A 24,370-nucleotide genomic window follows, 5' to 3' on the forward strand; every position below is an offset into this window, starting at 1 on the left:
TTAAAGTGAACAGTGAAGCATTTAGTACAATCACAATGTTGTACAGCTATTACCTCTGTCTAGTTCCAAAATATTTTCACTGTCCCCAAAGAAAACTCTGTACCCATTAAACACTGACTTCCCATTCTTCCAGGCTTTATTCCTTTTTATGAGGAAGACTAATTACAGAGACTTGTGTATGTTCTTTGTTTTTTAAGTTATGTGTTTGGCACTTTCTCAAAATTTGCCTTTTGTTTCAAGGGAGAATGATCTTATTAAGTGTGGAAATTCAGGCAAACTTGACTTTTGTGATTTTAGACATGACTCCTTCACTTCAACGTAAGCACTGGTTGAGGAGGATTGATTGTTAGACGTAAGTGGGCAAGGTTAGCTTCTCTTCAAGACATTGAACTCTTTCAAAACTCCAAGAAACTCAGTCATTCCAAAAAAATGCTAAGATTTCACATATATTCTATTTTCTTTACTTCCTTGCATCCTGCTTCATTCTCCCCACCCATTCCTTACTGTTGTAAGGATGGCTACTCCATCCCACCAGCTGGGATGCTATGGTGGCAGTGAGTCACCTTTCTGGCCTCTGAGAAGTGAGCCAGTTAACGGCAGGGAAGTGCTAAAGTAAACAATTTGTTTCCCTAATCACTTTCTATATCCATCACATATTGGTAGTAATATTGATCATAGATCATCAGGACATTTTAGGGAAAAATTGAGAAAAGTCTTAGAAGGCTTTACTTTTTTTCTTCCAAATGCCTATTTCCAATAATATTAAAATGTATGTCATTGATCTACACAGGCTCAACTAATTTTGCATAGATATGCTATGTGTAAGTCTAGTCTCTGTAGATCGAAGTGTAAATTAAGAAATGCTTCAGAAAGTGCTTTTTAGAGGAACTCACCTTTTTTAGTTTCATTAATCATCATTTGCTAATTTTTATATTTGAATGCATATTGCATCTAAATATTTATGAGTTGTGGTTGCTTAAAGCATGATATAGCTGATATAGTCTTCATCTATATTCACGGGGAAATAGTTATAAAAATAATAGAGATCATCTTTGAAACTCAATAAATGACTGTTGCAGAGTCACATTTACTGCCGTAGTCTGCAGCTGAGAGAGATAAACGAAAGGAAAGAATGAAATAATTTGTTTCACTAGCATAATTTTTATTTGTGTGGAGCAGTAACTGGAATCAAATATCAAAGCCTTTTAAAAAAATTTTTTTCCAACCAGCATTATGAAACTAATATGTGCTCATGATCTTATCCTATGTAAAATTTTGTGCCCTACATTCTTCACTTAGCATGACAATGTAAACATTTCCCAATATCTGAAACTTGCTCATCAGTAGACATAAATATACACATATATATATTCTGGCCACTCCAGGCGGCTTACAGGATCTTAGTTCCCTGACCAGGGATTGAACCTGGGCCACAGCACTGTAAGCGCTGAGTCCTAACCATTGGACCACCAGGGAACTCCCTAGACATTTTATTTACTCTTACAGTCATGCTGATAAGTGTTATCTACTGATGGGAAAACGATATTTAATTAAAGTGCCCGGCTTTATTCAGGGAGTTTGTAGGACATTTGGCTGGTATAAGAGCATGTATTGTCTGTGTAATTAATTAACCCCTTAGAGCTTGCTTAAGGTCTAGAATGAGTTACTGCTTCATATCTTTCAGCTCTTTAGTCTTTTTTTTTTTTTTTTTTTTTGTGGCACGCGGGCCTCTCATTGCTGTGGCCTCTCCCGTTGCGGAGTACAGGCTCCAGACGCACAGGCTCAGCGGCCATGGCTCACGGGCCCAGCCGCTCTGCGGCATTTGGGATCTTCCCAGACCGGGGCACGAACCCGTGTCCCCTGCATCGGCAGGCGGATTCTCAACCACTGTGCCACCAGGGAAGCCCTCTTTAGTCTTATTAATGGTTGAATTACGTATTAACTGTTCTCATATATAAGATATTCATTCTCTCTGAACATGAAGAGTTAAGATAATGGTTTTCTCAAAATAAGTAGAGAGCGATGTTGATATGAAAGTGTTTAAGGATTGAAGGCTAATCGTTTAGGAGAGAGCCAAGCTTCTAGCTATTTTTCATGGTTTTAGTTATAGACATTTATCCTTTTATGAAAAAATATATATCACCTTTTGAAATTTTTACAATGAAAAAGTTTTATTAATATTCTATTTTGGTATAAAAATGCCTTGCTTTCATTGGGGAAGAAAATAAGGTGTGTGTGTGGGGGGGGAGGAATTCTTATTTCTTATATTCTTTGAAGTTTATCGTGGGAAAATTCACATTTCTGTGCATGTGTTAGCTTGTCAATAATGTTATATGGTTTATGTGCAGATTTAAGAATATAAAAACTACGCTGTCTATAAGGATTTTAGAATGTGGAATTTGTATAATTATCATCATCATTGTATTCTAATTCATGAAAAAAATCACATGGAGTAAAACTTAATTTTTTTTTTTTTTTTTAGCCAGATGAATTGTACTTTGAAGAAGGTGATATTATCTACATTACTGACATGGTAAGCCCAGCCAATATTTTGTCCTACCACGCATGAACTAAAGATGTATAAGACTATTTTGTATAGCTGTAATATTGTACATTATTTACATGTATATCTGTATAGAAATACATATACCCAAGTTCACTCACTGAGCATAATTTGTAATAACGTAAGATTGGAAGTAGCCCTTACTCCATCAATAGGAAAATAGTTGAATAAACGTTGCTCTATCTACAAACAGAGTATTATGCAGCTATAAAAAGGAGTGAGGAATATCTCTGTATGATATTATGGAGTAATTTAAGTGAACAAAAGCAAGGTGAAAAAAATGTGGATAGTGTGCCTTATGTAAGTAAGAAAGGGTGAGAGGATATACATATACTTATTTTCCTCAATTTAAAATAAAAAGTCAAAGGAGGAGTCATAAATTTTTAAAAAGTAGTTTCTTCTCTGAAAGGAAAGGGAAAAGGGTAGAGGAAACATAGATGGAATATAGACTTTTTAAAAATTACACCTTGTTTTGGAGATCTGTCTTTGGAATCATGTAAATTTTTGCATAGTTATAAAATTAAATTAAATGATAAAAAGCAATCCCTAAAAATTAAAAGCAGAATGAATCAAATGAACTTAGTTGTACCCCAGGTATTTGGCATGACACACAGAGAGGAACTATTCCAAGTGACTTTAAAACTCAGCATTTCAACTGAATATCTCTAGTAGAATAATATGAAGAACAAAAAGAACTTCTACCCCCAAATTATAAACAGTTTTTAATCATGATGTTGGAGAAGTGTTGGTATTGTTATTCTGAGATTGATGCATGTGTGTTGCATTTTAGAGCAAATGAGTCATTAAGTCAATGACGTAGAAAACTGGCAGTTTCAGCCTGCAAGAAAGGATGTACAGATAGATGTAAGATCAATGAAGTTAAGTAGCTCTGCATTTGAATTGGAAGTATGTTGTATATTATCTAAAATAAAATAAACAAAAAGATTTCTGCTCTGTCCTTTGAAAAGGCCAAAAAAAAAAAAAAAAGACCAACCTAATAATAATATGTTATTTCCCATTAAAAGGAACAAAGTTCCTTTGAGAAATGTCTGGTACCAGGTTGGGGGCAGGAAAGGTACAAGATAATCCCAGGACATCTCATTCTTAGACAGCAAGGAAACTCCCAAAGACTACTAGGGTCACACTGGAAAGCCACAGAACTAAATTGAAGAGGCTGCCGCTGGTCAAAGATAGGACAATATGAGCAATCAGTTAGGGCAACAATCCCAAGGATTGAAACAAATCTACTCTGTTTAAATTCATGAGCTCCTAACGATACTTAAAAACAAAAATCATTGGTCAACCTGAGAGAATGCTAGGGAACTAACTTTTTATTCTGATGACTGTTAAGGAAAAGAATCAGTATTTATTCTGACAACTCTAAAGGAAAAGAATCAGTATTTATTCTGCCTTTCTCCATGAACTTTATCTCTGGGTAACCTGAGAGTTGATGAGGGAAAGTTCGTCTTTAAAGTAATATTCTAGTTATTTAAATGAAGAAGGAATGATAGAATTAGACTGTCACCATTTGCAACCCTTATGAAATAACGGATCCAAATAATGCTCATCAGTGGTTACTAATGTTACAAACTAATGTGTGTCTCCTGATGGAAGAATCAATGCTACACATGAAATAGTCTTGCTAAAAAATTGAATCTGAATCTAATTAAGCCTCTAGAACTAACGACCGATTTATAGGCACTACAGGGAGCCGAGGAACACATTTTTTTATAACAAGGGATACAACAAGGAAAATCCAGACTCTTCCAAACTCTTCGGAACAAACTAGTTTCTATGAAAAGTCTATTGTGAAGGAGTGAAAAAAAAATGAAGGGGGAAACTATACACTAAAAGAGACTTAAGAGGCAAGTCAATCAATCATACTGTATGGACTTTATTATAAGACATACTGGAAATTTTGAGTATTGTAGATATTTGATGATATTAAGGAATTATTGTTGAAAAAATTTTAAGCTAGCAAACAAAATAACACATAATAATGATGTTGTTATTATGGAAAAGTCCTTATCTTTCAGAGATTCGTATTAAAATATTTACAGATAAAAGAATATGATGTCTAGAATTTATTTCAGGATAATCTGAAGGGGAGGGAGGTTGTAGGTGAGGATATGCATGAAACAGTGTTGGCCATGAGTAAATAGTTCATACAGTTAGGAAATGGGTATGTGTAGGTTCCTTACACGGTTCCTTCTACTTTGGTATAGGTTTGAATTTTTCTATGATAAAAAGTTACCAAAAAAGCAAAGGTGAAATAAAGAGATCTTTAGAAAACCAAATATATGCATATCTTGAGACTGAGAGAAATTAGACTCTGGACCAAAAAATCCTACAGATAGTCTAAACTAAACATAATTTTTCCCCTTCTCTTTCATATTATCTCTGTTTGATTTGTTTGAATGTGGAGTCTCTATGATGAAGTGTCTTTGATTTGTTGCAGGCAGATGTGTGTATATTTGTAATTTAATGATAAGGGGAATGGACATCCATAACTAGGGAGTGAGGAAGCTTGATCAATGTGACCAGGGCTGATGGACATTTGGTAAAGCAGTAACTCTGCATTTGAATTGGAAGTATGTTGTATTTTATCTAAAATAAAACAAAAAGTGTCACCTGCTCTACCCTTTGAAAAGGCCAAAATGAGGCCAATATGCGCCATATGGTTTTAAAAATGACTGAATGTAAACTGGATTCGGTGCCACTTAATTTAAGTCTTCTTTCACCAGAGTGATACCAATTGGTGGAAAGGCACCTCCAAAGGCAGGACGGGACTAATCCCAAGCAACTATGGTAAGTATGGCAGCGGTGGCTTTACTTGGGCTGTACTTTGTGTATTTTCAGTTATCTGGTTCCTGAGGCCTTTCTGCTTCCTGCTGTGGCTGAGAAATCAATGGAGTCATTGCCAGCCTAGGGCATGTTCTACTCTGAGCCTCCTCTTAATAGAGTGGTCATGGATGCTGGATGTACTTGAACTTGACTCCTTGGCTTAAGAAAATGCATTGTAACATTCTTGAAAGAACCTAAGGTTTCCAGGGAAATACTTATGGTTTTACTTTATTCAACACTTAGAACATTTTTCTTTTTCTTTTCTTTCTTCTTTGTTTTTTTTAGACTAGCCCCCCTTTCTTTTGTGATGAAGTAACCTTGCATTGTTATGTTAATTAATGTTTGGGGCAGTGATGTTCATTAAATGAATATTAGGGCAGTTTGAGGCACTTGAGCAGTGAGACGCACTTCTAGTTGGAAGGGGGACAAAGCAGACTTTCGTAGAAATCAGCAGAGTAAAGTAAAAAGCGCACAGGATTGATAAACAAGGGTCCTGGGTTTTAATCCTTCTTCCACTTCTAACAGCAAGGGACCTTAGTTAGGGTACTTAACTGCTGCCCCTGGGACCGTTTCTCCATCTGTATAACAAGAGGGTTTGATTTAAATCACTTATAAGGTTCCTTGGGACTTTAGCATTAGATACTTCCTTAGACCAATAGGGCTGACATCAGGCACCAGTTCCAAACACTGGAAGGGGACTTAGAAATTTCAAGGAAGGCAATTCAAAGCTCCTAGGGGAGGGGAGGGGAGGAGGTGGAGGGGAGGAGAGAAAGTGGGGGGAGGGAAATGAGTGAGACCTGGGGCTCAACACATGGGCCCCACTTACCTGGTCTAAGGGCCATATCATTCTGGATTTTAAAAGACTTTAAGCATTTCTACACTCCTCTAACCTTTGAAATCCCAAATAAACAACTTCTCCAGCTGGTCATACACTGAGGGTGCAAAATGTTTCTCAGTTGCTAGATCCCTGGTAGCCAAGGGAGTATCTAGTTACAGCCCTTTGTGGTGGGAGGGGTGGGTGTGAAGTCTCATTTGAACAACAGTCTTCATGTGGTCACTTCTACTGTTTCTAGGACAGCAGTGAATACACCTTCCTTAGGGGCAGGTAGGTATGCTGATTGCCCGTTCTGAATATAGAAAGCAAAATATTTCTCCTTTACCTCACCCTTCATATCCACACACACAAGGGAGACAATTATTTTTAGCCATCTTCAAAGCAGGGTGTTTTTTTTGTTTGTTTGTTTTTGTGTGTGTGGTACGCGGGCCTCTCACTGTTGTGGCCTCTCCTGTTGCGGAGTGCTCAGGACGTGCAGGCTCAGCAGCCATGGCTCACGGGCCCAGCCGCTCCGCGGCATGTGGGATCCTTCCAGACCGGGGCACGAACCCGTGTCCCCTGCATCATCAGGCGGGCTCTCAACCACTGCGCCACCAGGGAAGCCCTAGGGTGTTTTTATAGAATGTAAAAACGAACCTCAAATGCTTTCTTTTGCAGTTTCCTGACTAAATTTGTTGGTGAAATATTTGAGCAAACTGGTAGGCAGACCCTGGATCTGTTTGTTTCTATTTATATTTCCAGTTAATTGCTATGTTTGTTTCTGTTTATACTCCCAGTTAATTGCTGTGTTATTGTCTTAGCTTGGCTTCTTTTGACACATAATTCAGCTTCTTTCAAAGCACAAAACATCACTTTTGATTTTCTGCCATTTTTTAAAACTCACATTAAGTAAGGGAAGCTGTATGGTGGAAGGTCCTGGCACTTCTGAAGCTGGGACACTGAACTGGCTTCAGGGAATCCTTTGGGTGGCCCTCTCAACATTGATTTGCATCTTTTTTTTTCCATCTAGTGGCTGAGCAGGCAGAATCCATTGACAATCCATTGCATGAAGCTGCAAAAAGAGGTAGGTCTGATTCTTTTTGATTGAGATAAAACAGTAAAACACAGACATATTAATTATGTAGTTTGATGACTTTTAACAAATGCATTTACCTGTGTAACCAACACCCAGATCAAGATCCAGAACATTTCTATCATCCCAGAAAGTTCCCTTCCCAGTTAAATCCTTGCCTCCCCCAGAGGCAATCTCTGCTCTGGCCTTCTTTCACTCTACAGAAATGTGTGATTTTAATTTTTAAAATGTCAGTCAACAAATAACTTTTGAGTTTTACCTGCCCTGTGCTTAGCTGCAAGTGGAAAGTCATGCTCTGTGACTCGCAGAGCTCAAAGTCTGGCAGGGGAGAGATGTGTGTAGCAGATCATTACAAGATGGTGTGATAAGTATAGCGGTTGAAGTGTGTTTCAGTTAAACAGGCTATAGAGGCCAGAATGAGTAACAGGAGGGCAGAGGGTGGGGGCTTCTCAGGGGTCCAGCACCTGGGAGAGTGTTGGTATATTGCAAGTATGAATGGTGAGGATGGAGTTGGGGAGGAAGGAAGCACCAGGGATGGGGCTTGTACGTGGGGCTTTGTCCCATAGATCAGTGGCTCTCCACAGAGGGTAATTCCTCTCTGCAAACCCTGGGACATTCGGCAGTATCTGGAGGCATTTTTTTTTTTGTTTGTTTGTTTGTTTGTTTGTTTTCTTGCGGTACGCGGGCCTCTCACTGTTGCGGCCTCTCCGGTTGCGGAGCACAGGCTCCGGACGCACAGGCTCAGCGGCCAGGGCTCACGGGCCTAGCTGCTCCGCGGCATGTGGGATCTTCCCAGACCGGGGCACAAACCCGTGTCCCCTGCATCGGCAGGTGGACTCTCAACCACTGCGCCACCAGGGAAGCCCTCTGGAGGCATTTCGACTGTCATAACTGGGGGGATGCTGGCACCTTTTGCGTAGAGGCTGGGGATGTTGCTAAACATCGTGCAGTGCAGCCCCCATAACAAAGAACCCTCCAGCGCCAGATGTCAGTAGGGCCGCTGTTGAGAAACCCTGCTGTAGATTGTGGGGAATTTTTTATAAGGCCACAGTAAGCTCTCTTTCATTTAATTGTAGATATTTCTGAAATCTGAATGTGCAAAAGGAAATTATTGGTTTAGGATTGTGCATAAGTAGAACTACTAAATTGACATTTAAAAAATTCTTTGTAAACTAGATATTTAGGGCATTAGCCAGAGGATATTAAATGAGTAGTTATACTTTAACACATAAGAGCAGCAGCTTTGAGTAGGTTATTTAGTTTTTCTTTTCTTATAGGAACTGAAAATGCATTTTAAATATGAATATGAGTAGTGTCTGCTTGTTCTTAGGTTTGAAATTTTTTCCCGAAGTTCCAGGATTTCACAAAGGAAAAAAAAGCTTTTTTTACAGAGTAAAAATACCTTAAATGGACCCATTTAGGCAAGTCTTCCCATTAACCTACCATTAAAAATTGATGTTAATGCTTTCCATTAATAAACTGGAAGTCAAAATGTACCATAGAGAATGCATTATGGGGCAGGTTTTAATTTCAGACTTACTGATTAATCCTTTGCAAATGCGAATTTATGCAGGATGAAATTGATTGAAAAGCAAAACGAAAAAAACTAAAAACCTTTTTCATGTGTTTTTATAAATGTAAAATGTTTTCAGGCAACTTGAGTTGGTTGAGAGAGTGTTTGGACAACCGAGTAGGTGTTAATGGCTTGGACAAAGCTGGAAGCACTGCCCTGTACTGGGCTTGTCACGGGGGTCACAAAGGTATTACATTTTGTTTGTTATCATAAATATCTGTGCTACTGAAAATGTGCTTCATCTAGGGGAGCCAGACTTACACAAATGAAAAAAAAAATTGGTTATTCTTTTTAAATTTTTCAGAATGTCAGCCAAAAGCCCAGTCCCTGGAAGCTCTGTAAAACAGTAGGTAGAATGTGATTGGTCAGCCTCACTACACGGACCTTTTCACTTGAAGAAGTGCAAGCTTCCTCTCCTCTCTCAGACTTGCAAAGGTTACAGGAAAACAACAGTAATATAAAAACAAACCCCACTGTCTAATCTCGCAGAAGAAAGGACTAGAATTGATTCCTCTGACTTAGTTTTTCCCAGGAAGCTTTTTTTTTTTTTTCCGGTACGCGGGCCTCTCACTGTTGTGGCCTCTACCATTGCTGAGCACAGGCTCCGGACGCGCAGGCTCAGCGGCCATGGCTCACAGGCGCAGCCGCTCCGCGGCATGTGGGATCTTCCCAGACTGGGGCACGAACCTGTGTCCCCTGCATCGGCAGGCGGACTCTCAACCACTGTGCCACCAGGGAAGCCCTCCCAGGAAGCTTCTATGATTTACATTCTAAGTTTAAGATTTAGGAAAGAGACAGCATTTGCTTGAGTTAGTGATTCAGTTGACAACTTCCTCTGTTATAATCAATAATAATGACAAATGGAATTTCTAGCTGTATTTCAGCCTGGCTGAGAACCTACCACACCCACTCTCTTTCTCCCTCTTTCTACAACACACAGAAAATGATCCCAACAGTAATGAGAAAGAAAGAATCCAACAAATTAAATAGCGTGGCCAAAGGAAAATTTAAACACAGATTAGTGGTATGAATATTAAGTGCCCCAGCAAATGTAAAAATATTCCGATCATAGATGTCATGTGCAAATACAAAAGCCAAAATATTTGAAAAAAATTTTCCCTAAGTAATTCTACCTTTTATAGTCTTAGGTCTTCTATTTACATAAATGTTGAAAACTTTGTTATAACTATTTTCTTGATGATTCTTCTAAAAAGAATCCTCTCTTTTAAAATTATTATGCCGAGTCTTGTCAGACTTTTAGTCTCATTCTTTAAAAAAATCTTTTCTATTTGAATTTCAGATATAGTGGAAATGCTGTTTACTCAACCAAACATTGAACTGAACCAACAGGTGAGATTGCTTATGCAGAAGTCATTTAACCCACCTACCTTGCTCTCCTGGTACAGCTTATGTGTGTGTAAAATCCAATCTTGGTGTCTTGGAACTCACCTTTTCCCATTTATTATTTTTCATAAAACTTTTAATCAAAATACAACAAGCACATAGTTAAAAAATTATGATTACATTAAAGTCCAAATTGCATAAAGCCCCAAATTCCTGCCATACTCCTCCTCGTATATCACTTTCAGCTTTTAGTGCTTTCCTTTTACCTTCATGTTACTAAGGAATATGCTTGTGGAGCTGTCTCATAATTCATCATCTTCATAAAGTATTTTGGTATCCTATCTGGTAGGTGAAGGTTTACGCTTGTCAACCGCCCAGCTGTCATCTTCCAGCACCCAGCGCCCAATCTTTCCTCCTTCGGTCCTCCTAATGTATCATACATAGCAAAGTTCTTGGTTATATTACTATATAATGCTTATGGTATTATGGCTATTTAAATATCATTCACTGCTTGTGTAACTTTTTTGTTTCTGTATTTATTGACTTTTATTTAGTGCTTTTTTTTTTTGTATTTCACAAAGACCTCTACACTGTTTTATACTCTCTTGATATACTTTTCTAAATTGTATAAGATAATTGCTCTCTTTTTTTTCTTCCTGGAATCACACTGAAGCCTTCCATCTTCATTCTCTGATCGGAGCAACTTGGTCTCTACTGTCCTTTGCTGTCTTCCTGGGAAACGCTTCACCTCTCTCCTGTGTTGTGTCCTCACTTTTCTGGATCCTCTGTCTTCTGTTTGTTGAAGAATACCTTCAAGTAAATTCCTGAGAAAGGGGAGCTTGGGCTTGACTATTTGGCTGATAGAATTCTGGGTTGAAAATGACTTCCCTCAGAATTTTGCAGGCATGGCTCCATGGTATTCTAGTTTCCAGGGTTGCTTTTGAGAGGTTTGTTGCCTTTTTGAGTCCCATTCTTTGTGTGTTAACTGCTTTTTCCCTTTTTTATTTGGCCGTGCTGCGAGGCTTATAGGATCTTAGTTCCCTGACCAGGGATTGAACCCAGGCTCCTGGGCCCTCAGCAGTGAAAGCGCAGAGTCCTAACCACTGGGCGGCCAGGAAATTCCCTGCGTTTTCTCATGATTAGAATTTTACTCTATCCGTGGTATTCCAAACTTTCACAATGATGTGCTTTTAGAATGGGTCTTTGCCTGAAAATGGTAGTGAACTCTTTCAGCCTGGAAAAATATCTTGTATTATTTCTTATATATTTTTATCTGTTTCCTTTGCTCTTTGGTTCTGGAGTGCCCATTAGTAGCTATGTGGGACCTCTCAGATTGAGCCTCTGATTTTCTTAGTTTTCCTCAGAGGTTTTCTCATCTTTGTGCTTTATTTTGGTCGCCTTTTTAATTCCCCAGAGCACTGTATTAGAGCTCTGTTGCTGTGTGACAAATTGCCACGTATTTAGCAGCTTAAAATATACCCATTTACCTTATGCTTTCTGTAGGTGAGAATTCTGGGTGGCATAGCTGGGTTTCCTGCTCAGGGTCTCACAGGTGGGAATCAAAGTATTGGCTGGAGTGGGGTTCTCATCTGGAGCTCGAGTCCTATTCCAAGTTCATTCATGTTGCTGGGAGAATTGTGTTCCTTGCACCTATGGTACTGAGGCCCTCAACTTTTAGAGACCACCCCTCCTGATGGACAGTTCACAACATGGCTGTTTGCTTTCTTCCTCAAGGCCAGCAGGAGATTGTGTTGCTGGTGCTATGCCTTTCCTTATAAGGGCCCACCTGACTAGGTCAGGTCCGCCCAGGGTAAACATCAACTGATTAGAAAATATGGGCGTGATATCCTGCTATATTCACTGGTCTCACCCACTCTCAAGGGGAGGAAATTATACAGGGAGCTGTATCCCAGGGGGCAGGGAGCTTGAGGGCTGTCTTAGAATTCTTTCTACCACAAGCTCCCCCTTTTACACTTATTTTTACTTTTACATAGCATCTTTTTCTCATTTCCTAACATAATGTCATATTATATCTCTGATATATTAATTATATACATATTTTAAAACATTTTCTGCTATTCACTACACTGTGTCTTTTTCCTCTGAGATCCATTAGCATTGTTTTGATCTTTCTTCGGATATTGGAGGCTGTCCTCAAATATACAGTACCTTTGTCTGTCCATTCATGTGTGAGTGTGACTGAAAGCTCTGTGTGCTTGTGGGGCTTATTGACTGGTGGTTTCCTCCGTAGGGTGAAGTGGTGAGGTCCTGGATGTTCTGCCGGCTTATACCCAGATGCCAGTTAAAATATTCCCTTCCTCCCCCGCATTGGGACTGTTCAGCTCTCCCAGAGAAGTATTCTCCAGCCTCCTCCCTGGGCGTAGATGCTAGACTGTACACACTGGGGCACTGGGGTAGGTAAAGGCAGCTGGGAGAGGGGTCTTACTGCTCAGTTTGCAGGTTTTTCAGCTAGCCCCCTGCTTTTAGTTCCTAGCCTAATTGCCACCTTCTCTTGTGCCTGCAAGTTCCATGAGCTTGGAAGCTATCTGGTTAATTTCTCAACAGGGTAATTCTACCATCTGTACTGGGTCATCTGGCAGCAGGGAGAAAGGAAGGTGATCTGGGGTTCTGGGGTTCTAATTACTCCTGAGAAACACTTTCACCCAGTACTCTTGGTTTCACTCCCATTCCTCATTCCTGTTCCCGTGTCTCCAGGCATCTCCAGTTCCTAATTCATGCTGGTTTCTGCGGAGACAAATCTGCTTGTTTCCTCCTGGCGTCTCCCTCTGCAGGCATCTGCACTTCCCCTTGTGATCTGCCGAGTCAGTTTCTCCTCTTCCATCCCATTCCCTTTCCCCAAATGACTCACCTGTCATCTTTTGAGTCTCCTTTCCCTCTTTGGAATTTTATATGATTTTATAACTTCGTTCTCATTTTAGATTTACTTAGGTTAGAGTAAACCTAAATTCATGCGCAGTTTCAATCCACACTCTCTTTTTAAAATGCTGCTTTCTCTTGTTATATCACCACAGAACAAGTTGGGAGACACAGCTTTGCATGCTGCTGCCTGGAAGGGTTATGCAGATATTGTCCAGTTGCTTCTGGCAAAAGGTAAAGTGTGCTTAGTTTTTCTGGTCTTTGCTTACCCTGAAAAATAGGCTATGTCCACTTTTACCACTTGAAATAGTAGGGAAAATAATAGGCTTCTTATTTTAAAACTGGAATTTTGGTCTCTACTCTGCATCAGAGTTGTTATGATAAGATAAAATTGAGGTGATTTGTGTAAGTTTTTAATTTTAACTCAAAAGCTTGGTAAGCTTTAAAATCACATATATTACCCTTAGTAAGAACTTATTGTGCATTTCTGCAGGATTAAAGGGCCTCAGAAAGAAGGGGTGTGTGTGTGTGTGTGTGTGTGTGTGTGTGTGTGTATGTATGTGTGCATGCGCACACATGTGCATGCACACATACAGAGGAGATCTCTCTAAGAAAGCTGTATGGGTAAAGTTGCTGAGGCCCCTGTTCTCACAGGAAAGCTTGATAAGAAAGAATGCTGTGGCTGTGATGTCCTGCTTTGAGCTGAGCAGATGCTAGATGTACAGAAAATAAGAAGATACGTTGATTCCCTGTTTTTACACAAGTCAGAAGCAGCAGTGAAATTATGGACTCACCATCCATTCATCCGTTTGTCCCACAAATATTAGTTAACCCTTATAGAAGGCCAGGGATATCACCCCGTACTGCACCCTGGTCTAGAAGACTGTAATATAGGATGCTTGAATCCCCTGCCTACCTGTCACATGGATGCAGTATCATTAGGGATCCTTGGAGCAATGTTGTGGGTTATATGAGAGGAAATGTTTTTGATTTAAAGGATGTTGATGATGTAAACTCCAGGTGCAAAAGATCAGACACCTTGAGGACCACTGTAGTGCCCCCCAAAGGTATGCCACCATCTGCACTGTCTGCTATGGCAGCCACTAACTACACGTGCTACTGAGCCCTTGAAATGAGGCTAGTCTGAATTGAGATGTGCTGTAAGTGTAAAATGAATACCAGATTTTGAATACTTAGTAGAAACAAAAAGAGTGAAGTATCACAGTAATTTTCATATTGGTTACATGATGAAGTGATAACACTTTGGATATACTGGGTTAAATGAAATATATTATTAAAATGAATTTCACATTTTGAAAACGTAGCCACTAGAAAAATTTAAATTACATCTATGGCTCACATAATTTTCTGCTGGGCAGCGCTGGTTGAGAGGGACACAGGAAATGGTTGAGTTTCTTCTCTAGCATCCTGTCTCTGAACATTTCCCGTCCTGACAGAAATCATGTATGTGAGTTCTCAAGTGTAAAGTAAAGTATGATTAGTCACATAACTATGAACCTGCAGGATTTTTGACCTGTAGTACAGTGAGAGAATGAGGTTTTCCCTATAACCCCAGCTGTGGATATCTAAATCTGTTCATGAGAGATTTTCACACATGGTCACCGTATTCCTAATTAAACATATTATTGTTTTCTTGACAGTATTTTTGTGCCTTTGAGTCTTAGGACATTTATATTTTGTTTACTGAAGAGGATGTGGTTGTAGAGAAAATGGCACTCTCAAACACTGTGGCAGAAAGTGTAAATTGATAAGCCTTCTTGTCAGGCAGTCTAACAGTAGCTGGCAGAATGAAAACATACATATCCTTACATTTCAGCACCACTTCTAGGAAACCGTCCTTCAGAAATGCATATAAACAAAGATGTTGTTCAAGGAGGTTCATGGCAGCATTGTTTGTGATAATGAAAATTAGGAAAAGCCTAAACACCCCTCAGTAGAGGAGTGGTTAAATAAATTTTGGAATATGCACAAAATGGAATAATTATAAATATTTAAATAGATTGGGTTATAAGTATGTGTACTACTAAGGAATGAATACAATGATATATTATTAAGTTAAAAAAATCAAAACCAGTGGTTACCAGGGAGGAGCGGGAGGGAAAGGGGTAAGATAGGGGTAGGGGATTAAGAGGTACAAACTACTGTGTATAAAATAAATAAGCTACAAGGATACATGGTACAACACAGGGAATATAGCCAATATTTTGTGACAATTATAAATGAAATATAACCTTTAAAAATTGTGAACCCCTATGTTATATACCTGAAACTTATAAATATTGTACATCAACTAAACAAAAAGGAAAATATCATTGGCCAAAAAAAAAATCAAGTTACAGACTAATACATGGAGTATGATTCTGTGTATATGTCCACATATGTCTGTGAATGCATTCTTGCACATAAGGGAGATGGGAACTGATGCCCACTTGTTGGGAATGGTCACCTCTGGGGAAGGTAGAAGATGGGGAAGGAAGGGGTTAGTTGAAGGCTGAAATGAGACATAAGCTTTTGTTCAGCATACATCTGTATTTTTGAATCTTTGACAATGAGAAAGATTTATGAATTCTGATGTAATTTATCACATAATAAAGACAAGGAAAAAAGGGAGTAGACGATGGGCTGTGGGAACAATGGATTGCCTCTAGATTTTAGGGTTACTAATTCTGCTAATAAGCATGAGAGTATACTTAAGATAAATATTAATCTCCTCAAGCTCAACTTACATGGTCTTTTCTAAAGACCTTCTTGAAAAGAAGAGGCAAAAGGTGTATTGAATTTAATCTCCAAAAACTCGTGCCAAGGCACGTTGAGTCTAACTGATTTACTGTCCACAGGGACAGTCAACTCCTCACTGAAAAGTTCACATGCAATTCTACAGGGACTCGAAAGGAAGGCTATATTTTAATTGTGTATAATTATTACAGGTGCAGCAATAAGCTCCCTGATTAAAGCTGCCAAATATGCTATTACTGTTTTGAGAAAGTTTTACTGTTTGGAAAGAGCCTAGTTCGGGGCCAGAATGGTTCTCTAGTCAGTTCTGCCAAAAGTGATTAGTTTTGATGGAAAGAGGATTGGCTGCTATATAATTAACACTACTGTTTGTTATATAAGAAAGTTGTTAAGAGAGTAAATCCTAAGAGTTCTCATTACAAGGAAAAAAAAATTTTTATATTCTTTTAATTTTGTATCTATATGGGATGATGGATGTTTACTAAGCTTACTGTGATAATCATTTCATGATGTTCGTAAGTCAAATCATTATCTGTACACCTTAAACTTATACAGTGTTGTGTGTCAATTATATCTCAATATAACTGGAAGAAAGAAAAGAAAAAGAGAAAAAAGAAACTAAAAAAAAAAAAAAGGTTTGGCTGCTACTATAGAGTCTTCAAAACACCTAATTTACTTTCTTGTGTTGGGGAAGGTGCTAGAACAGACTTAAGAAACAATGAGAAGAAGCTGGCCCTGGACATGGCTACTAATGCTGCCTGTGCATCTCTCCTGAAAAAGAAACAGGGAACAGGTACTTGATTTTAATCCTTCTTCCTCCTGATGCCATCATGACTAAGAGTTATCGATTTAATATTAGGGAAAATGTTTTCTTGGTAAATTCTTCAGGTGATTCTCAAGTTAGATTTTATATCCTTGGTCTGAATCAGAACTTCAACATGGAAGAATACCTTTATGCAAACAAATTTGAAGAGACATCGATTTTTTGCTATGATTAGTATGTTTCTTTTATTCCTTGCAATCAAGTTCTAATTACTGTGCTTTCCATTACAGTCCTTATCAGAGAACCATTGTTTCCATATTCTCATTTCAGATTTGTTTTTATGAGTGGTTATCACTAAATATTTTTTTAATTATGCATTCAAGAGCTTTATGATTATATTTTGTTTCTATTTTAAATGAGGGTATCAAAATTATTTGTAATCAAAATTTTGTAATCAAAATTATTCTAGACTTTGTAAATGTATCGGTATCTCTTCACAGTTCTATGCGTGGTTTTTTAAAGATAAGAGTGTATATTCTTTTTTTTTAATTAATTTATTTTTGGCTGTGTTGGGTCTTTGTTGCTGCGCACAAGCTTTCTCTAGTTGTGGCGAGTGGGGGCTGCTCTTCGTTGCGGTGCACGGGCTTCTCATTGCGGTGGCTTCTCTTGTTGTGGAGCACGGGCTCTAGACGCGTGGGCTTCAGTAGTTGTGGTACACAGGCTCAGTAGTTGGTGGCTCGTGGGCTGTAGAGCGCAGGCTCAGTAGTTGTGGCGCACGGGCTTAGTCACTCCGCGGCATGTGGGATCTTCCCAGACCGGGGATCGAACCCATGTGCCCTGCATTGGCAGGTGGATTCTTAACCACTGCGCCACCAGGGAAGTCTGAAGATAGAGTGTATATTCTTAAAGATAATGCCTATTGATGTGGGAGAAGAGGTTTGAAAAGTTCACATGCGGTTCTATAAAAATGAAGAGTTTGGTGGTTTTGAAAAGGTGTTAAAGGAAAGAAGAGGTGTTAAACACATTTGCACTGTTCATAATTACTATTCAGAGATTGGCTGTTGATTTGACTTCTCAGTATATAGCCTGCTGAATGTGCTCCCCTAGATTCATTCTAACATGGTGATTCCAGAAAGGAGTACTGGGAGTGGCAGGGTGTGAACTCTTCTTCCTATCCACCTCTCCTCTGTCCCTCTTTCATTTATCATCAGCCTCCTGGCCCATGAGAAACCCAGAGAGGTAGAAAAAAAGAAGGGTGGAAGATGCTTGGTTGGAGGGAACATTTGATCTCTTTTTTCTCACTTCTCAAGCCTTATTCTACTTAATTATCTCCTGTTTGGCACTTTAATTCCACTTTGCAGTATAAGCCTGTAATGGATACATTTTTACTGCCGTTTTCTAGAAAGGAACTAGTATAATGGAGGATTCACCTTTTGCAAGTCTTTGCATTGCTACTCATCATTCTGGACTCTTTTAGTATCGCTTTAGAGTCTGAAGTTTAGACTGGTTCATGTTGGTGGAGAATCACCAAGACAACTTTTTAGAAATTTCCATTATAGAGGCTAAGTGCATGTGTTTTCATTTTATCCTTAGGGTATTATCATTTTCAGAGTTCTCCAACTTGGGTAATGAGATGCTCATTTCTGTTTCTATCATTTGAATCAAATTCCCATTAATGTTTGAACCCTTGGAAAACTTATTTCTCCCTCAGGTATCCCTTGATTTATGAGAAGAGTCAATATTATGCTGTCCCATATTCCATTTCTAGCATAAGCAGCAAAGTATATCAGTCCCCTGGTTTCCTGCTGTAGTCAATTAAAGAAAGCAAACAGCCCCCCTCTCTTTGTGGCTTACCAAGGGAACTTCCCAGAATCATCTTCCTTACCTATCATCAAATTCCCATCATAATTCTCACAAATCCATTGTTCCGTTTGTCCCTTATTTCAGATAAGTGTTTGTTCCAGATTCTTATTTAACCTCAGTTCAGGTATAATGTAAACTATTAAGCAGTTAGGGACTTCTTAATTATTTAAGCCATGAATGTTTGCTGGCAGAGCAAGTCTTTCTTTAAAGTAATTACTCATGCATAGATGTGTATAGGTTCTACCAAATGAGTGAGAAAGTGTTCACCAGCTGAGTGGTGCTCCCTAGCTACATTTTGACTGAGAAGCCGTATTTGCAGCCATGTGGGAGAAACACTTTTACTTGAGGTGGACCTCTCACGCCCTGCTGCCTTGGTTGGGTCAGGAAGAAGGACTATGACCTAATTTCCTTTCTCTGCCACTGACTTCCTGCCGCTATATGGGCACCTCCAAAACATCCTGACTGAGGAGTAAGGTTTCTTATGAGCTAACAGTTATCAGAGTCTCATGCACACTATGAGTTTGATGGTGACAGACAATGAAAATATCACACCTGCTCAGACCCCAGAGAGCTACACCCAGAAGCCTCCACATGAACAGCTGGAGCTGGAAGAGGCAGGTGGCAAACTTTTCTCTTTTTCTCCCCATTTTTCTGTAGTCTTTGTAGAAAAGGGCAGGGACGTTGGTGTTCTGTTTCTCTGTTTACTCCAAGTTTCTTTAGTTTACCTTCCTAAATTTGTGCTCTACTGATTTCAGTAATGAGGTAATTAATCTTGGGGCCTGGCACACAGAGCCAAGAAATGAATCTTCGTATTTCATTTTTCATGTTACCTTTTTCTCTGTTTTCTTTTTCTTCATTTGCCCAATTATCCAGTTTAAAAAATTTTAATTTGTATTTTGATCCTCGTTGGAATGAGAGTTTGAATATTTGGCCATATAGCAGATTGCCAGCATGAGCTCTAAGCCAGAAGAGGTATATTCTGACATCGTGGTCCACTTTTAAAAGCACATCTTGAGGGCTTCCCTGGTGGCGCAGTGGTTGAGGGTCCGCCTGCCGATGCAGGGGACACGGGTTCATGCCCCAGTCCGGGAAGATCCCACATGTGGCGGAGCGGCTGGGCCCGTGAGCCATGGCCACTGAGCCTGCGCGTCCAGAGCCTGTGCTCCGCAACAGAAGAGGCTGCAACAGTGAGAGGCCCGCGTACAGCAAAAACAAACAAACAAACAAACAACAACAAAAAAAAAAACAAAAGAAAACACCACATCTTGAATTTCTTATAGGGACAAAATAATTTACATGTTACAGTTACCGTGAAGGGTAACTTTAGGATACAGGGTGGGGTCAAGCCATACTTGAGGATTGAACCTTTCAGTTCTTTTTCCAATTTTTAAAAACTAGGGTATAATTTACATTAAGTAAAGTACATAAATCTTAAGTGTACATCTTGATGATTTTTTTTTTTTTACTGTGCTTACACTTTTTTTAAAATTCATTAACCTGATTTAATCTACACTGAAATTAACCTTTTGTTTTTTTTCCGGCTGTGCCACACGGCATGCAGGATCTTAGTTCCCCAACCAGGGATTGAACCTGGGCCCCCTGCAGTGGAAGTGCAGGGTCCTAACCACTAGACCGCCAGGGGATTCCCACTGTGCTTAAACTTATTAACCATAACTCAGATGATAGAGGACACTTCCCGCACAACAGAAGCCTCCCTCAGAATCCTCTGCTTCTCTCACCATAGATTAGTTTTGCCTGTTTTCAAACTTGATATAAATGGGATCAAACAGTGTGTGCTTTTTGGTGTCTAACTTCTTTCACGTAACACGTCTATGAGATTTTACATGTTACTGTGTTTATCCCTCCACCGTTTGTTTATTTATTTGTTTGTTTGTCTATCTAAGTTCTGGTGCTTTGGAACATGTAAATCCAGGGCAGTGAGATTGAGAAAAAAAATGGAAGTGAGGTAGGGGAGGCTGAGAAGCACTACTAGGGGATACATTACCATGATAGTCATGCCCCAAGACGGGCTATGAAGATACCGCTCATTATCAGCACTTGGCCATATGAGAAGTTTCCAGAGAAACTGTGCCTCAGAGCAGTCCACAGAAGGAAGGAAGGAGAAGTTTATTTGCCTGGCTCTCACTTTCTGTTTGGTCAGAATTTGCACCGTGGCCAGTCATCTTCCTCTTGCTTAAAGCAAAGTGCCAAAGTAACCATTGAAGGACAAGGAATATCTCCAATATTGAAAAACACAGGTTTGTAGTAGCAAAGTAGAAAGGGGAAGAGCTTTGCTATTTGTCTTTTTGTCTTTAGCTTAAAAGGCTACTTTTACCAAGTTCATGGCCAGTCCTGAAGTTTGTGGGTGTGTATGGAACAGAACAAAATACCTTCCTCCCAGGTCTCCAGAACTCCTCTTAAGGAGAATGGAGAAGAGTACAGTCAACCCGGAGACTTCTAATAGTTTGGAAGCTGAAGTCATTGAAGGCCACCTCTGTTCTGCGTAAAGCCACTTGTTCTTTTACCTTTCTTTCTCTCTTGTATGAGATAAATCGGTTTCTATATCCCTGCCTTCTCCCCTGCCCCTTCCTTTTTTTTTCAATAATCATTTTTCTAAACCTATGAAGACTTAAAAAAACTACAGTATCATCAAACATCTTGTGATGGTCTAAATTTACCATTTTCTCTTACATGTTTTTTATTCTTTGCTTATTTATTTATGTATTTTTAAGTAGGGTCCAAACTGATAGCTATGTCTCGTTTCTTTGTTTTTCAATTAATGTTTCCTTTCCCTCTCCTTTTCCTCTTTGTTTAGCCTTGCAGTTTATTTGTTAAAGAAACTGGGCCAATTTCCCTGAATTTCCCAGTGTAGACATTGCATGCATGCATTCCCATGGTGTTGTCATGCTCCTCTGTCCTCTGTATTTTTGTCAATTGGTGTTACATCTAGAGGTTTGATTAGATTTGGATTCTATCTATCATCTATCACCTATCTATCTATCTATCTTAGGGATAGAGGGAAGAATACTTCATAAAGAAAATTGTGTTCTTCTATCAGAGATGCATAGTATCTGTTTGTCACTTGTCCTGCAATGTTAGCATCCATGGATGATCATTGTCTAGATTCATTATTTCACTAATGGTTGCAAAATGGTGATATTCTAATTTTGTCACTCCTTTCTTGGTTATTAGTTGGAACATTCTATAAAGAAAAATTTCCCCTTATCAACTCTTTGGTTACTCGAGCAATAGTTTGTATATCAGGGGCAGAATAAAGCCTTGATTTTTATTTACCTTTTAAGAGTTTTCAAAATAACCTGCTGGTTCCCTGTTATTTTTCGAAGGGGGCCAATGAATTCTCTTTGGTGTGTGTTGAAATATTTGCTGTGTTTTAATCCAGCATAGTTTCCTTACTGGTAGCCTATCTTTGGCTAGTGGAGGCCTCTTCTGGTTGGATCCTGAGCCCTTTTAAAATGATGCTATCTTTGCTAGGATCCTTGTTTTATGGCATAACAAGAGGTTTCAGGTCTCTCTTTTACAGTTTCTTCCCCAGACTTGGAATCAGTCATATCTCCAATGAGCATGGGCTTATAGTATTTAGAGACCATGTTCTGGGTGCTATATATAACATACATTTATTGAGCTCTAACAATGTGCTTATACTTGCATTTCAGTTTTCCCCTTAAAACTATACCTCGTGTAACCTGTTGCTATAGGAATTTGACTAGACAGTTTGAATTTGACTGGACAGGTGAACAGTTAAAGATCAGATGTCTTCCTTTTGAACTCTGTTTAAGGTTGACTTAACATTTGATGGGGTTCAGCTCTTTCTATTTTAAAACTTTTATTTTTCAATTCAGTTTCTTTTGCTTCTGAGTATACTTTATCAATGTTTTCTAAAATGAAACTGAAGCTTTTGTGTTTTCATTCTCTTTCTTTTTCTTTTCCTTTCCCCCCCCCTCATTAGTTATCTTTCTACCCAGTGACCTTGCCCTCAGGTAAGGCCACAGGTTGTCGACTGACTGAAGCCACCTGTGCACTTGTCATTGGGAAAGGAGGTTGGATGCACAGTTGTCAGGGTGGACGGGCTTCTGGTGTGTTCCACATTGGTCATGGTGCATGTGGCTGTCGTATTTTGTTTAAGATAGACTAATGGTACCTCAGCACCATGTGCTTTACTTTTCTGCATGTCTAGGTAACATGCAGACAAATGTACTTGTCAGCCTCTGTGGCAACAGAAACTAATCAGTTAGACTGGAAAGCAAACGTAGAAAAATATCCTTGGAGAAAATACAACCCGTAGGTCTGAGGGAAGATTACAGTGTTTTGAATTGTCAGGAGCTTTGAAAGTGAAAACAAAATCTGAGCCATTTGTAATTTCTCTGTTTTGCTTTTCCCCCATTCCTTTTAGATGCAGTCCGAACATTAAGCAATGCCGAGGACTATCTTGATGATGAAGACTCAGATTAATTCCTTTCCAGAGCTTTGAGATCTAAAACTTGTGTTGCTTTTGCCATTTCAAAACCTTGTCTTTGCCAGAAGAGTGTTGGTAACTGTAAAAAAAGAGAAAAAAAAGTCTATATGAACGTGGCAGTATTGCGCTGTTTGAATAAAACATGTAAATGAATAGGTCTCACCTTCAGTTTGCCAATAAGTGACTGGATATTTTGCTGTATAAAGTACATTTTTGTTCACCAGAGTAGAACAAGAAGAGATTATTTCTATTTATCAAGCTTAAAAGAATTTTAAGAAATTTTTTCTTTAAAAAAATCGGGATTTTTTTTTTTTAAAGTTCTTTACCTCAAGGATTGAGATATTTTGAATGGATTTTTCAAGGGGGGAATGCTTATTATAATAATAAACTGAAAGACTTAATAGAAAATCGTCAGCTATTCTGACAAAAATAAACATTTTAAGAGACTTTATTTCCTTTGTTTGTGGTATCACTCTTTGCTGGTAAATAAATAAAGGTTTTTATATTTATATTTAGGTAAAGACTGATTTGATTTTTTAAATAACATTTTGTATTATTAGCACAGAAGAATCATAGTAGCCAAATTTTCTTTCTTTCTTTCTTTTTTTTTTTCTGGATACAGTGTATTTTATTGATGGTACATGACAAAGTAGGGTTCCCTAAGCCCCTCCCCTTCTTTAGGGGGTCTGGGATGGAAATCGTGTGGAGGTCGGGAGATTCTCAGTGTCTTGGGGGATCCAGTTGGCATAGTAGCCAAACTTCTGTTCAGCCTTCTATATCTGCTTTGATTAAAGTGAAGACAACAGTCATTGAGGAGATACATTTCTAATAAAAGATATAAACTTTAATAATTATGAGACTTTCAATTTTCTCTCCAATGTTGGCCTTAATATGAAGAAACCCAGCAACTCATTAAAGTTTGCTTAAGGTTTAAAAGATTAAAAAATTGATTTCCTTATTATGGAAGCTGCTATAATTTTTCATAATGGAGTAGCGTTCAGTTTTTCACTTTGGTGACAATTATTTTCTCTAAACATGGCTCTACCTCGTAATGATCTGGATTCTTTTGCTAAAACATCAGTTTAACATTGCAGGGAGCCTTCTGTACTACTGAAGTGACACTTCATTTGAGATTCTAATCTTGTATCACTGCAGTGATGATATTAGAAATGACACAGCCATTGGCATTTGCCCGGATTCCAGGCCCCAGACCCAGAAGTATATTTTGCAAGAAGCCTTTGATGCTAATTTCAAAAACACACATTGATGAAGAGAAGAAAATGTCTGAAGAAGGAAGTGGGTTAGCTCAGGAAATGAATAACTGCCTTTAGAGGAGTTTCCTCTGTCTGTGACTTTGGCTTTTCTCTCTGTGGGTGCTTTGAGAAAGGATACCCTGAGAAGCCTGGTA

The 24,370-nt window shown here is 38.9% G+C and overlaps 1 protein-coding gene and 1 non-coding gene across 3 annotated transcripts in view; one reads left to right on the forward strand and one right to left on the reverse strand.

The window, feature by feature from the left end:
- The window catches only part of OSTF1 (osteoclast stimulating factor 1), a 48,767-nt gene extending 25,290 nt beyond the window's left edge, over positions 1 to 23,477 (forward strand). For both annotated transcript variants that reach the window (XM_022573486.2, XM_089913314.1), the window contains 8 exons: positions 2,483 to 2,533; positions 5,308 to 5,371; positions 7,252 to 7,305; positions 8,967 to 9,074; positions 10,188 to 10,237; positions 13,264 to 13,342; positions 16,557 to 16,655; positions 22,900 to 23,477. In XM_022573486.2, coding sequence (XP_022429194.1) covers positions 2,483 to 2,533; positions 5,308 to 5,371; positions 7,252 to 7,305; positions 8,967 to 9,074; positions 10,188 to 10,237; positions 13,264 to 13,342; positions 16,557 to 16,655; positions 22,900 to 22,958 — 564 coding nt within the window. In that variant the 3' untranslated portion in view covers positions 22,959 to 23,477. The remainder of the gene's footprint in view (positions 1 to 2,482; positions 2,534 to 5,307; positions 5,372 to 7,251; positions 7,306 to 8,966; positions 9,075 to 10,187; positions 10,238 to 13,263; positions 13,343 to 16,556; positions 16,656 to 22,899) is intronic.
- TRNAV-UAC (transfer RNA valine (anticodon UAC)) lies at positions 1,405 to 1,476 on the reverse strand. The gene has a single exon. It is a non-coding gene; the product is annotated as a tRNA-Val (tRNA).
- Positions 23,478 to 24,370: the final 893 nt, after the last annotated feature.

This window comes from Delphinapterus leucas, chromosome 6 (genome assembly GCF_059928025.1).
Source record: "Delphinapterus leucas isolate spDelLeu-1000000601 "Yukka" chromosome 6, BTC_Dleu_Yukka2, whole genome shotgun sequence".
Classification (NCBI taxonomy): Eukaryota; Metazoa; Chordata; class Mammalia; order Artiodactyla; family Monodontidae; genus Delphinapterus; species Delphinapterus leucas.